This window comes from Populus trichocarpa, chromosome 6 (genome assembly GCF_000002775.5).
Source record: "Populus trichocarpa isolate Nisqually-1 chromosome 6, P.trichocarpa_v4.1, whole genome shotgun sequence".
Lineage (NCBI taxonomy): Eukaryota > Viridiplantae > Streptophyta > Magnoliopsida > Malpighiales > Salicaceae > Populus > Populus trichocarpa.
This window is the reverse complement of record NC_037290.2, coordinates 18,668,329-18,683,066: the sequence shown is the minus strand read 5'-3', so window position 1 is coordinate 18,683,066 and position 14,738 is coordinate 18,668,329. Positions and strand designations below refer to the sequence as shown.

Sequence of the window (14,738 nt, the reverse complement as noted above, 5' to 3'; positions counted from 1 at the left end):
TTTTTTGACTTTCTAATGGGTTCTTTTCGGTTCAGTTCGGTTTATTTCTTATGTAAACCGGATCGGTTCGATTAGTTTTTTGATTTCAGACTTATGAATCCAAAATTGATCCGAACTGATTTTTTTAATATTCTAATCGGTTTAATCAGTTTGTTTTCATGGTTCGGTTTTTTCGGTTATTTGTTTTTTGATTTTCTCGGTTTAATTGGTTTGTCGGTTTTTTTACTCACTCCTAGTGTATACCAAAGGACATAACAAGACAATATTTTGTCTATAAATTTTATTTACCAACGGGATTGTTTCCGTTGATATTTCTATTTGTATTTATTAATTTCTGGATGTGAGCCACATGTTTATGAAAAACATGAGAGGTTTTTTAAGGTCTTTGAAAAGCATCCCTCCACATGTTTTTAGGTTTTTTTAGTATGATATTATCTTAATGTAAAAAGTAATTTGGAAAACATGGTAATACCAAAAACTATTCCTACCGACAGCATCAACAATGGCCTTTCGATTTTTCTTATCCGCGGCCCCATCAGAATCAATTTAACCGCGTGCAGAACCCGCTGAGGTGCTCTTTGAGGGGCAGTAGACAGATGTTTGTAACTGTCCAGAAACTCCTGATGTTGCTTCAGTGCCACTTGAGGAGCTGCATACTGGTCGCATACCTGAATCCACCGTTCCTTAAAACCTGTGGCCTGATAAGAATTATATATAAGCCCCAATGGAGAAAGAAGAGCACCAAACTTGCTGGGCTCTGCAGCACCCACCACCTTCTAGACAACATACATCTGATTTTATTTTATTTTGCAAAATAGTAAGATTTTGGTAAAAAAAAGAAATTGGTTCAGTCCACCTGTCACCCTATCATTCCTCAACCATTAAATTGAACGTAGAAAGAATTGGTATTAAGTAAGAATTTCACCATACATGGGCACAAGAAAATATTTTCTACAAGTAAAATATCAACTCCATTGAAAACCCATTTTTCCTTGCTTAGACCAGTATGCTAGCACTAAACACAGCCCGACTCTTAGCTACAACTTCAACAAGATATGTTCCTACACACTTGGCACACGTTTATAGGCTCCAAACTGTCATGCCAGCAAGTAAAATCTAGCAAGATGACGACCCATAAATTAATTCTATACAGTGAAAAACTTGCACAGTATCTAGAACGAGTAAAAAAGGGTTCTGATGAAAGGGAAGCGATGAGGCAAGTTATAAAGAAAGAGAAAAATGAGAGGCCTGAAATGGTTTACCTTACATTCTTGTGCTACGCTTGTGTACAAGAAAGAACTTGGCTTACCTTATCCTATCCACCTCTCAAGCCCTCTCTCTCTCTCTCTATATCCTCTTCCCAGCAGCAGTCTCTCTCGTTCTCTCATATTCTCCTTAATTAGCCCATGTCCCAAGTTTTCCTTTCACTTAAAGATTTTATTATGCTCAACAATATCCTACACAAACTAACTTCAATTCAGTTCCCTCTCTTTTCTTCTACTCTATCTGTCCCCATCCTTCTCCTCACCATATAAAAGCAGCTTCTTGCTTGAGCTATGAACTGGTTACGCGTGCTTGCTAGCTAGCTAAATCTCCCCCCCTTTAATTATCCCTCTATTTGTTAAAAAAGAATAAAAAATCCTGCACTTTTGCATTATTATTTTGTTTTCTTGGTGCTTCCTGTCCTTGCTCCACATATATTTGTTTCTTAATTCCTTGGGGTTTTTTCTTATGAGTGTTCGACGAAAGATTCTGTAAATTTTTCTTCCATGCAGAGAAGTTTAGTCGATAAATTCAATCTGGGATATAGTTTTTATCGTCAATTGAAGGAGTACTTCTTATAACCAATCAAAACAGATTTCTTTTCCTTCATTCGCAACAACAATATGGCTCCCAAGACTGGAAAGGCCAAGCCTCATAAAGCTAAAGGAGAGAAAAAGAAGAAGGAAGAAAAAGGTTATTAATTCTATCATATATATATATATATATATATATTCATTGCATCAGTCAGCATATTACTTTCTTCTTCTTCTTCTTCTTCTTCTTCTTCTTCTTCTTCTTCTCTATATCTACATGTATATTTCATTTCCACTTCCATTTGGTATCTTCCATGTCTTTTCTCCTTTCAAAAGTGAAAATCCAACTCTCATGCGTGCGTGTGTTGAGCTCAAAGGCTATCTTTTTATCTTATTGAGTTATTATTTGGATTATCAGGCCCTACATAAGTTCGAAGAAAATGTATGGTTCACAAATTTTCTTCTCCATTTTCTTATCCTTTCTGCAACCAATTGGACCTTTTAGCTAGATTGCTTAGATAAAAACATTCTGTGTGTGTATATATGCATATGATATGAATGCGAGCAAGTCGATGGACTGAATTATTGTCTTTTTTTTAAAAATTTTTTTTTGAGAGTGCTGAATTTGGGTCTTGTTGATTTTGTATGGAATGTACAGTTTTGCCTACTGTCATAGAAGTCACCGTTGAAACGCCGGACGATTCTCAAGTGTCTCTCAAGGTAAATGTACTTTCCTAGCTAGTATTCTCCCTCCCTGTCATTATAATTTTTCTTCATTAATTCCAAAAATCAACCCTTTGAACTACTTTTCTTAATTAACTGGTGATATTAGCATAAAATTTAAGAGTTTAGGTTTTAGAAATTTTGAAGTTAATACTTTCATATATAGTTTTTTTGTTGTTGTTGAGTTTTTAATTAAATAATATAAAAATTGAAGAAAAAACTGTTCAAAATTAATTAAGTTATATTGACTTTAAGAATAATATATCTCTATTGATCCACAAAAAAAAAAATATTTCTTTTGTCAAATTAATAATTAACGAGGTGTAATTTGCTTGTTACTATCTTCTGCTTTTTCGTATTTGTTTTGTTGTTTTTGGTAGGTATATATTTCGACAGTACTCCTGTTTTATTATTATATTTTATATTTTTTCTGCTTGGTTTGTAAGACCTTTTTTGTTGTTGCATATATTTGTAGGGCATCTCCACGGACAGGATCTTGGATGTAAGAAAGCTTTTGGGTGTGCATGTCGAGACATGCCACTTGACCAATTTCTCCTTATCTCACGAGGTAATTACTAGCCCTTCTATTTTAATTAATTTATACTCTTAGCCCCCAAACTAATTTTTATTTTTTTTTGAATTTTTTAACTTTAAATTAATTTTTTAGGTATTTTTAATTAATATAAAAAAATATTTTTTTAAAATGTTTTAATATATTAAAAAAAACAATAATTGGAGTGCTAACGGCTTTTTTTCCCTCAAACTCATTGACTCCTACCACACTCACAGGTACGGGGACCCAGACTCAAAGATTCAGTGGACATCATCTTGCTCAAACCCTGCCACCTCACCATTACAGAAGGTAAGCCCCTCATATCAACGGTCAAAACTTCAACACCCACTCTATCTCACTAAGCACCACCAACAGCGTACTGCTACCCAAACAACCCCGATTTTTTGCTTAACGAAAATTCAAAATTTCTGTTGCAGAGGACTACACAGAAGAACAATCCATAGCTCACATCCACCGACTCCTCGACATCGTCGCCTGCACCACCTCATTTGGCGCCTCTTCCACTTCTCCGACAAAAACACCGGGTCGAACCGGAGGTTCAAAGGAGTCCGGTTCGACTGAGACGGGCGGAGATAACAAGAAAATCGTGAACAAGAGTGGCAAGGATGCTTGTACGGACGCGATGGAGAAAGCGGATGCGGCGGTTTCCATGTGCCCGCCGCCACGGCTTGGCCAGTTTTATGAATTCTTCTCTTTCTCGCACCTCACGCCGCCGGTTCAATGTCAGCTTTCATTTTCATTAGAATTATAATAACAACTATAATTATGCAAAAAAATACGATTTTTTAATATAATTTTTTTTTTGAATTTTGTTGATTTCAGATATCAGGAGATCGAGTCGTCCTTTCCTTGAAGATAAAACGGAAGATGATTTCTTCCAGATAGACGTGAGAGTTTTTGTTTTTTATGAATAGTTTGATTTTTAGTGGTTTTGGTTTAAAATTAAGGAATATTTTTGGAAATGGAAAAATTCAGGTTAGGGTTTGCAGTGGGAAGCCAATGACAATTGTTGCTTCGCGGGAAGGATTCTATCCAGCTGGAAAACGCGCTCTTCTTTGTCGCTCTTTGGTTAGTTTGTTGCAGCAGATTAGCAGAGTTTTTGATTCTGTAAGTTCTAATTCCAAACTGACGTGTCGTTTGTGTGTTTTTGCTTTATTTTTACTATGAAAATCAAAGTCAGTCACTGGTGGTGTTTTTAAAGCTATAATTTTTTGTTTTAGGCATACAAAGCTCTTATGAAAGCTTTCACTGAGCATAATAAAGTAAGCCTTCCCTTCTCTTTAGCTCTTAGGTTTTAATAAGACTATAAGAGATGTTTGATTGTTAATTTTGTATTTTATGTTAATTGTTTGTTTCAGTTTGGTAACCTTCCTTATGGTTTTCGAGCGAACACGTGGGTTGTTCCACCGCTTGTTGCTGATAATCCTTCTGTTTTTCCGCCACTTCCTGTGGAGGATGAGAATTGGGGAGGTAATGGAGGAGGACAAGGAAGAGATGGGAAACATGATTACAGGCCATGGGCGAAGGAGTTTGCGATTTTGGCAACAATGCCTTGTAAAACAGCAGAAGAGAGGCAAATTCGGGACCGGAAAGCCTTTCTGCTTCATAGTTTATTTGTCGATGTTTCTGTTTTTAAAGCTGTTGCAGCAATCAAAAGTATCATTGAAAATCAGTGCTTTTTAAGTGATACTGTGAAGTCGTTTTTGCATGAGGAAAGAGTTGGAGATTTGATTATTATCATTACGAGAGATGTGTCAGATGCTAGCACCAAGTTGGATTGTAAAAATGATGGGTGCCAGGTTCTTGGAGTGTCACAGGAAGAACTTGCTCGGAGAAATTTACTAAAGGGAATAACTGCTGATGAAAGTGCAACTGTTCATGTGAGTAGTCTAATTGCTACATTTGCTCATTATGTTATTCCTGAAGTAGTTGTATGAGTTGCTGAAGTGGACTTATGATCTTGTAGGATACTCCCACTTTAGGTGTAGTGGTTGTTCGACATTGTGGCTTCACAGCTGTTGTTAAAGCTTCTTCTGAGGTGAACTGGGAAGGGGATCCTATTCCCCAGGACATTTCCATTGAGGAACACCCTGAAGGAGGCGCCAATGCTTTAAATGTTAATAGGTCAGTTCATTTCAAACGCTTTATTGCTGTTCAGGACATGCATTTATTCATGTTTTAGTCCTAATGAACTGCTTATTTGTTGAATCCTCTTAAATCAGATCAGTTTTCTCTTAACTCTTCTCTGTTTCTTAATGACAAATGGATATGTGTATGCAATTGTACTCAAACAGACCCACTATCCAGAGAAATTACGCTTTGATGGCTTATAATAAAATCCATTGTTCCATAAGAGCATCCACAGTTGTTAATTGTCATTTTCTTTAAATTACTTTTCAGCTTGAGGATGCTATTGCATAAGTCATCGACGCCCCAGTCATCTAATACACTCCAGCGACTACAAGGTGGAGATCTCGAAATTTTACACTCTGCCAGGTCTTTGGTGAGGAAAATACTAGAGGATAGTTTGTTGAAGCTACAGGAAGAATCCAGTAGATACACGAAATCTATCAGATGGGAGCTAGGAGCATGTTGGGTTCAACATTTGCAAAATCAGGCTGCGGGGAAAACTGAGGCTAAGAAAAATGAAGAAACTAATCCTGAGCCTGCTGTCAAGGGGCTTGGAAAGCAAGGTGCATTGTTAAGGGAGATAAAGAAGAAAACTGATGTCAAAACCGGCAAAACTGAAGAGGGAAAGGATGTTTATGCTGGTAACAACCTTGACATGAGCAAGAAACCTGATAGCACTAATCAGGAAGAAATGGAGAAAAAAGATGAGGAAATGAAAGTAATATGGAAAAAGCTGCTTCCTGAAGCAGCATATCTGCGACTTAGAGAATCAGAAACCGGTCTTCACCTCAAGGTTTGTTTACTACTTTCCAAGGAGAACATCTATCTGCTTAAATTTGTTCTGTGTATTTTTCTAGACTTAAACAACTAACTCATTTCTTCAAGAGTTGATCTTCAGGGAGTCTTGACCTTCTATATTTACTTGCTTATACTTAATGCTAAATATTTAACATTAGTTATTTATAATTATCATTGTGATAATTGCTTATTTATCTTGTTGAGAAGAGGAACCCCCAGTATTCTGATTTTATCAATCAATCATATTCAAATTCATATTTTCTGTGGTTATGTTGATTTTGCAGACACCTGATGAGTTGATTGAAATGGCATATAAATACTATGCTGACACTGCTCTTCCAAAACTGGTTAGTTTTTTGATAATCGACATTTCTTTTTTGAATCCTAAGATGTTTCGGTGTTAATATGAGTGATTCATGTGGCTTCAATATCTTAGGTGGCAGATTTTGGCTCCCTGGAACTTTCACCAGTTGATGGAAGAACATTGACAGATTTTATGCATACACGGGGTTTGCAGATGTGTTCTTTGGGGCGTGTGGTAATTTACCTTTTGTGAAAGTTCTGTCTTGTTATTTTCTATTCCAAACAAGAAAATCTTTTGTTAATGCTATCAGAGTTGGCTTATCTATATAGCTGGATTCAGAAGCTTTATTATTTTTTTCTTTTCTTCTATCATTCTAGGTTGAACTTGCAGACAAGCTCCCTCACGTGCAATCACTATGTATACATGAAATGATTGTCCGAGCCTACAAGCACATTTTACAAGCTGTTGTGGCATCAGTTAATGACGTTGCTGACTTGGCTGCTTGCATTGCATCATGTCTAAATATGTTGTTAGGAACGCCTTCAACTGAAACTGAGGACTCGGATATCATAAATGATGAGAAACTAAAGTGTAAGTGGGTGGAAACATTCGTTGGAAAGAGGTTTGGGTGGCAGTGGAAGCATGAGAGCTACCAGGATCTAAGAAAGTTTGCCATTCTTCGTGGACTGTCCCACAAGGTTTGAATATATGACCCTTCTGCTACTGCTTGAGAAGCCTCACAGTGTGTATAATAATCCATCTTAAGTTTATAAGTGAAGTCATCTTCTGTCAGGTTGGCCTTGAGCTTCTTCCCAGGGACTATGATATGGACAATGCTTTTCCTTTCAAGAGGTCTGATATTATAAGCATGGTCCCTGTATACAAGGTAAAGATACTAGTAACTCGTTTAAAAACTTTCATTTTTCTTGTAGTATCTGACAATATACTTCTCCTATAGCATGTTGCATGTTCATCTGCGGATGGACGTACCCTGCTAGAATCATCCAAAACTTCCTTAGATAAAGGTAAATTGGAGGATGCTGTAAACTATGGAACTAAGGTACATTATAACTTTTCTTGTGGAGATGACTTCTTACTCTTATCGATTTGTAAAACCGGTAATGTTAACATATATGTGATATTGAATTTTGAAGGCACTGTCAAAACTCGTGTCAGTCTGTGGCCCTTACCATCGAATGACTGCGGGAGCATACAGTCTTCTGGCTGTAGTACTCTACCATACTGGGGATTTTAATCAGGTATGTGCTTTAATATGTTTTAAAACTTCTATACATCCACTGCATGCCAAGCAATAAGTAGCAGCAGCATGTATCTAGTTATTTAAACTTTTGGGAAACTCAAGATGGTGGAATTTATAGTTAATGTCTTTTTTGTCTTTCTCAAAATGATTTGAACATCAATTTTCTCCTTTTTAATCGGTTTGGTTTGTTTGGTATCGTTGATAATCACATGTTTAAGAATGAGCACAATTTTGCTCAGTTTTGTTATACGTGGAAGGACTATCTTGTCACTTGGCTTTTCTACAGATATCAAGGATATTGAATTTTATTTGCATAAACAAATGGATTCAAGATGATAATCAAAAGAAATAATAGAAGGATACAAATTAAACTCTGAGAAAGAAGAACTGTTGAGAGTTAAGTTTGGTTAGAAATCTTAATACATGTTTAGTTGTCATAGATACCTCACCTCGTGATGCCTGTCTTGACATGATATTCTGAATTTGACTTTGAAAAAGATCTTAGCGTAGCTATGAGTCCTAAAGAGCTTGAATATAAACAATTTAGAGTGTTTACAGTATGTAAAAGAACTGGATTGCCATTCCATTCCTGAAGGTTTGGTAAATACTTTATGCTTTTATGTGATTGGTTTTTTATTATGAGGTTAATGTGTTTCATTATGCAATTACCAAAAATCAAGAACCTCCGAGTTCTATACTGATCTCTAATACTCTATCTATAGTTCTATACTGGTGTGCGTTTCCATGTTCTTCTTTAGGTATTCTATGTTGTTTATGGGGAATCACAAAGATAAAGGGAGAATTTACTCCCATACTTCTTTGCATGATTATCCTAGCTACTGAGGGGGGAAGTTGAAACAGTAATATAAATAAAGAAGACAACTTGCATCAAGTCCATGAAATCCAAAAGGAGAAAGCAATTAAAGTTCGAAATTCTTTTGTATCTTAAGTACAATCTGAATCAAGTAAAGTAGCAGTTTCATATGTGAGGTAATACTTGTAAAGGGAGCAGTTTCCATAACAAATAGAGTATGCTGTACTTTTTTTGAAGTGTTACCTTCAAGAGATTCAAGCGCACCATTACATGTTTTAATATATTTCTGCTTGTCATCTAATTGGTGTAGTGTAGTGATTTTCTGTACTGACCTCCTCCACTTTATTTAGGCTACCATTTATCAACAAAAAGCATTGGATATTAATGAGAGGGAGCTTGGACTTGATCATCCTGATACAATGAAAAGTTACGGGGATCTAGCTGTCTTCTACTATCGTCTTCAACATACGGAATTGGCCTTGAAGTACGTTTTCATATTTTCCTAACCAAAAAATAATTTTCTACCTGACTCTGGCCCCACAGTGGCTATCCTCTCTACTTTTTCATAGCTTTATGTGGTGCTATGGGCTACTGTATGGTGCTATGTGACGAGTATAAACTTTTATTGAGGCTCTTAGCGTATAGAATTCAGGCTTGTCTCACTTTATTCACTGGTAGGACAATAGATAAACTCCTTAGTTAAAGGCAAGAGGGACTTTATCTATTTAAATCGTGGAAAGAAAATATAATTGTCAATTAAAAGATTATGTTATTTGGGGCTTCCATTATTCCTTACTAGTTAAAATTAACCATCTCATTGGAGTTTTCTGAATGCTCTCAGGAAAAACCAAAACACCAACATCGAGAAAAAAGCTTTCACATCCAAAAGGGGGTCTTAGAAAGGAATTTTAGGAATTTTTCACGCACACTGAGCTGGAAAAACAAAGAATCTGATGCCAACCCTGTGATACAAATAAAATAAAATATTATGGTGCTGGAGTGGGGCAGGCAGTGCATCTATAAGAATGAAATATAGTTAATTCTTTCAGGAGTTATAACCAGTATCAAGGGAAATGCCCTAATGGCTACCTTTTTGCTTTTCCAGGTATGTCAATCGTGCACTGTATCTTTTGCATCTAACGTGCGGGCCATCTCATCCAAATACTGCTGCGACGTATATCAATGTAGCAATGATGGAAGAAGGATTAGGGAACGTGCATGTTGCTCTGAGGTACCTTCACGAGGCTCTAAAGTGTAACCAGAGACTTCTTGGAGCGGATCATATACAGGCAAGTTCTTTCCCCCCCCTCTCTATTAATAAGAAAACTTTAACAGTTCGGTTATTCATACAGCCTTCAATCAGAAGCACAAAATAGAAAACAGTAATTATAGACTACAAAATCTGAAATGCATAATCATCCTCTCCAATTTGTACTTTACACACCAGTTACTGTTGGCAAGCCAGCTCTTCCTTATATTGGCTGCTTCTTACTTTTTGGCTGAATTTCAAGGTTTGGTCTAGAAAATATTTGTTTTCTTTACACAGCATAAGTTATTATGGTCTTTCTTCGGTGATTTACAGATAGCCTTCACTACTCAAAATAATTAATACCTAGAAAATGAAACAAGAAGGTTAAAACTGATTCAATAGTTGTGCTAAAAATGTTAAGGCCTGGTTAGAGTTAGAATTTCAATAAATGATATTACCATCATTGTACTCGCTATTCTCTCAACTTTGATATCCTTAGTTGATTTGGATATCTTTAGATGCAACCAAATTAAACAATCAAGAATTATGAAGTGGGGCTACTAGAAGGGCTGAGACTTGAGAGGCAGTAGTGGATCTATGACTAAAACAGATTTACTCGTTTGAAAAACCAATAACATTTCAAAAGGTATGTCTAGATTAAACATTGAATATACAAATCCAGAAATCCTGCTTCTTGAATCCAACCACTTGACAATTGCGTGTGTGCATGTATGCACATGTCCACTTTTTAATGAAGGTAATAGCTTGCATTGTCATGTCTTTAACACATTTCTGGCTTCTTCAGACTGCTGCCAGCTACCATGCCATAGCAATTGCTCTGTCATTGATGGAAGTTTACTCCTTAAGTGTTCAGCATGAACAGACTACTCTGCAAATACTGCAGGCCAAACTTGGACCTGAGGATCTACGCACTCAGGTAGTATGAAGTTTAATATTTCAATTTTCAATAGTCAAATCTCATATTTTCCTGTGATTCTTGTTCCTTATATCTGTACACGATGGCTTTTACAGGATGCAGCTGCATGGCTTGAATATTTTGAGTCAAAGGCTCTGGAGCAGCAAGAAGCTGCGCGCAACGGTACTCCAAAGCCAGATGCCTCGATCTCCAGTAAAGGTCATTTAAGGTAACAATCAGCAGACATCAAATATGTGCTTTATATTGGTCCATGGTAGCAAGTTTTCTTTTCTTTTTCTACTGAATTCATTGATATCATGTGTTAATAACAACTTTATGCAATATTTTCTTGTATTGGATCAGTGTATCAGATCTTTTGGATTATATAACACCAGATGCAGATATGAAAGCAAGAGAAGCACAAAAGAAAGCTCGTGCAAAGGTCATAAACTCTTGTACCTGCATATTTTTGCTTATGCTACTGGTATTAACTTTTCTCTTTTCTGAAATAATGGCTGAAGTTTTCTTTTCATCATGCAGGTTAAAGGCAAACCAGGCCAAAATGGGGAGACAGTCTCAGATGAATACCAAAAGGATGAAATATTGTCACCAACTTATCCTATTGTAGAAAATTCAAGTGACAAGGAAAACAAATCTGAAACTCAATTTGCAGAGCCTGGGAATGAAAAATCTGATTCTGGTCTTCCAGATCAGTCATTGTTGAAGACTGATGATAAGACCCAAGAGGAAGACTCAGATGAAGGATGGCAAGAAGCTGTTCCTAAAGGTCGTTCACCGACAAGTCGCAAATCTTCTGGTTCAAGGAGGCCAAGCCTAGCCAAATTGAATACCAACTTCATGAATTTACCCCAGTCATCAAGATTCCGAGGAAAGCCTAACAATTTTGCATCCCCTAAAACATCACCGAATGATCCTGCTGCTTCCACTGGACTGACAGTTCCTGTTCCTAAAAAGTTTGCCAAGAGTGCCAGCTTCAGTACAAAAGTAAATAACTCTGGTGCCTCTACTGGTGGAGCAGAGAAATCAAGTACCCCTAAATCAGCCCCAGCTACCCCTGCCTCAACTGAACAAGTTGCCAAAGCAGCCCCAACAGCAAGTCCAATCAGCGTTCAGTCAGCTGGAAAAATCTTTTCCTATAAAGAAGTTGCTTTGGCTCCTCCTGGGACAATTGTGAAGGCAGTAGCAGAACAGTTGCCGAAAGGAAATCTTCCAATGGAACCAAGTACTCAGGGTAGCAATGAGGCATCTGCAACTGATGTCACATCAGGAGAGGTGACAACATTAAAAGCTGCAGAGGTAGACAACTTTCTGAAACCTGAAGCAGTGAAACATCTTCCGGCTTCAGAGGGAATGAAAAGTCCTGTCGATCAAAAGAAAGAAACAGAAGAAGGGGGTTTGGTGGCGACAGAGCAACTCGAAGGAAAGAAGTCTGCTGTTGAGGATCGCACTGATAAAGAAGACAATGGTGCTGAAATTAAAATAGTTGCTGTTAAAGTTAATACCTCAGAAGCTGGAAACATTTCATTCTTGGGTAATGAGAATTTGGATACTTCCAAGGATTCAAATACCATCTCTTCCCCAACTGAAGTGCCAGAAACACAAGTATCAGACGGTTTCCCAGCAGCTTCCCCTGATATGGAACCTCAATCTACTTCAACTGAAAATTCTGGTTTGATGGAAAAAGATGCTTCAATCTCAAATGAAGGGGTAGAAGATGAGAATACTCTGGATCCATCTAGTGACAATACAAATGCTAAGGCATTGTCGACTGAAGGAGGAAAGCAAGATGAAACAGAAACTGGCAAGGAGACAGCCAAGAAACTTTCTGCAGCTGCACCACCATTTAACCCATCCATAATAATTCCAGTTTTTGGCTCAGTTACCATTCCAGGATTCAAAGATCATGGAGGACTTCTTCCTTCACCAGTGAATATTCCTCCAATGCTTACTGTCAATCCTGTTCGCAGATCACCTCATCAGTCAGCAACAGCTAGGGTTCCATATGGTCCGAGGCTGTCTGGTGGTTTTAACAGATCTGGAAATCGCGTTCCACGTAACAAGCCGAGCTTCAACAATGGTGAGCATACAGGGGATGGGAATCATTTCAGCCCTCCTAGAATAATGAACCCACATGCAGCTGAATTTGTGCCTGGCCAACCTTGGGTTCCCGATGGCTATTCAATACTGCAAAATGGTTATATGGCTACCACGAATGGTATGCCAGTATCTCCAAATGGCTTCCCCATTTCCCCAACCGGTATTCCTGTGTCACCAAATGGTTATCCAGCATTATTGAACGGTATTCAAGCAACTCAAAATGAGTTTCCAGCCTCTCCAGTCAGTTCAGTAGAAAGACCCATGTTAGTTTCTGTTGATGTTCGTGTTGAAAACAAGAGTGAAGCTGAAGCAGAGAATGGTGTTGAAACTTCTGCAATTGAAGTAGGAGTTGAAGACCAGTCAGGTGAGAAAGAACATCAAGAAGAAGATGTAAATCCCGAAATAAAAGAAAATCCTGCCGAGCTCCCAGAGACCAGTGATACTGTTGTAGCAATAGAAACTTGTGATAGCTTGCCAATTGAGGAGAAACCAAGCAAGTGTTGGGCGGATTACAGCGATAATGAAGCTGATATTGTTGAGGTTGCAAGTTGAAAAATATCCTGAACTTTTCAAAGTTGGAAACTGGAAAGAAATCTGCTTGTAATGAAAGAGAGGAGAGAAGCAATAAGCAACAACTGGAGGCCCCTGTAATGAGTGGGGAAGAGCAATGTTGCTGAGTCTGACATAATCATCTGTCTCGGGAATCTGTATATTTTCTGATAACGTTTGGTTTTATTGCAGCGAGGGAGGAGAGAGAATCGGTCTGATAGACTGGCATGGGAAAGACATACCATGACCATTGAACGATCTCAGTTACTTTGAGGAGAGCTCATGACACTTGTTATATTTTTTTTTGGCTAATTTCCGTGTTATATCTCTTTGTTGGTTGTGAAATTCAAACACAATAACCTCGGAGGATTTATACTTTCCTGGATGTATCTTCTTAGGGATGATAGATAGACACTATCAAAGTTCTTCAGAAATGAAGTCCCAAGTAACTTGCATGTGTTACAGTATCGCCCTAGATGTTATGTCTTGTCATGTCATCCGATTATCATAATAGGATTCCTCACAAGTGCATTAAAATCTTGCAGGAGATCAACACAAGTTAGTTTCGTAAAAAGCTACGGAAATTACTTGCCCCGCTGCAAAGCTTATACATGTAATTATGTGTTCACGAAGTCGAATTGAAACACTATTCTCTGGTAAGGTAACTATTCTCTATTTTGAATAGAATTGAAGATACTTATTTACAATAATACAATGAAAGTCTTGCAACATGAGGGAGGAAATTCATGAAAAAACATGCTGTCAACAATTAGCTAGCTTAGTGCAAAATGCCTACATGACATGCGCGCAGGCTGGTGATCTCATCATAACTAGTGTGGCAGCAGAGTGAGAAAGTGCTGCTTGAACAATAAACACATGAAAAATCTGATGGGTGTGCCCTGCAATGTCAAATGCACCAATATGGAGGTTAGATAAAAGAACGGTGGATTGGGGTTGCAATAGAAGGTATAATAGATGGGAGCAAGGAATGAAGAAACTATCACAAGGGAGATGCCAGCATAATCTAGGCGCCAAAAGAACAAATTGTAACGTTTGGAATGGCAAGCAAGGAGGTGAGAGAGGGAGCTGCAGACCAGGCACACCATCGTCCCAGTTAAGAAAACGAACCATGGCCATCTAGGAATACCATCACCAGAACCATCCTGTTTATGGAAGACTGATTGCTCTGAACTGTGTGTGCCTCATCAAGTCCGAATCCTGGAAACAAGCATTCAAATTCCTTGTAATAGAGGACCATACACTGAACAAATTTAAAGAAAAAACATATAAAGGCCTGGAGTGTTGTAACATTGCATAATCTTTAAGGACTAAATTTTTATTTTATCCTAAAATGAGAATTGAATAACATAATAGTTAATAACTAGCCTTGTTGCCCGCATTTCTCCTCGCAAGGCCGAATTATTTTTTTATACAAAAAATAACATTTAGGTATTGAAATGGGGTTTAAAAAAAACATAGAAAATTATTCATGACAAATGTGTAACG

General features: G+C 37.6%; 1 protein-coding gene across 1 annotated transcript; it reads left to right on the top strand.

The window, feature by feature from the left end:
* Positions 1-1,298: 1,298 nt before the first annotated feature.
* On the top strand, positions 1,299-13,694 carry LOC7465978 (protein REDUCED CHLOROPLAST COVERAGE 2). The gene is made up of 23 exons (XM_002308385.4): positions 1,299-1,956; positions 2,455-2,516; positions 2,995-3,087; positions 3,309-3,381; positions 3,510-3,815; positions 3,916-3,980; positions 4,069-4,200; positions 4,314-4,355; positions 4,452-4,973; positions 5,060-5,217; positions 5,494-6,016; positions 6,306-6,368; positions 6,458-6,559; positions 6,703-7,023; positions 7,119-7,211; positions 7,284-7,385; positions 7,480-7,584; positions 8,751-8,884; positions 9,506-9,689; positions 10,455-10,586; positions 10,682-10,794; positions 10,929-11,007; positions 11,106-13,694. Exons 1-23 carry the CDS (start codon positions 1,887-1,889, stop codon positions 13,233-13,235), a joined length of 5,604 nt encoding a protein of 1,867 aa, XP_002308421.4. The 5' UTR covers positions 1,299-1,886; the 3' UTR covers positions 13,236-13,694.
* The last annotated feature ends 1,044 nt before the right edge of the window (positions 13,695-14,738 follow it).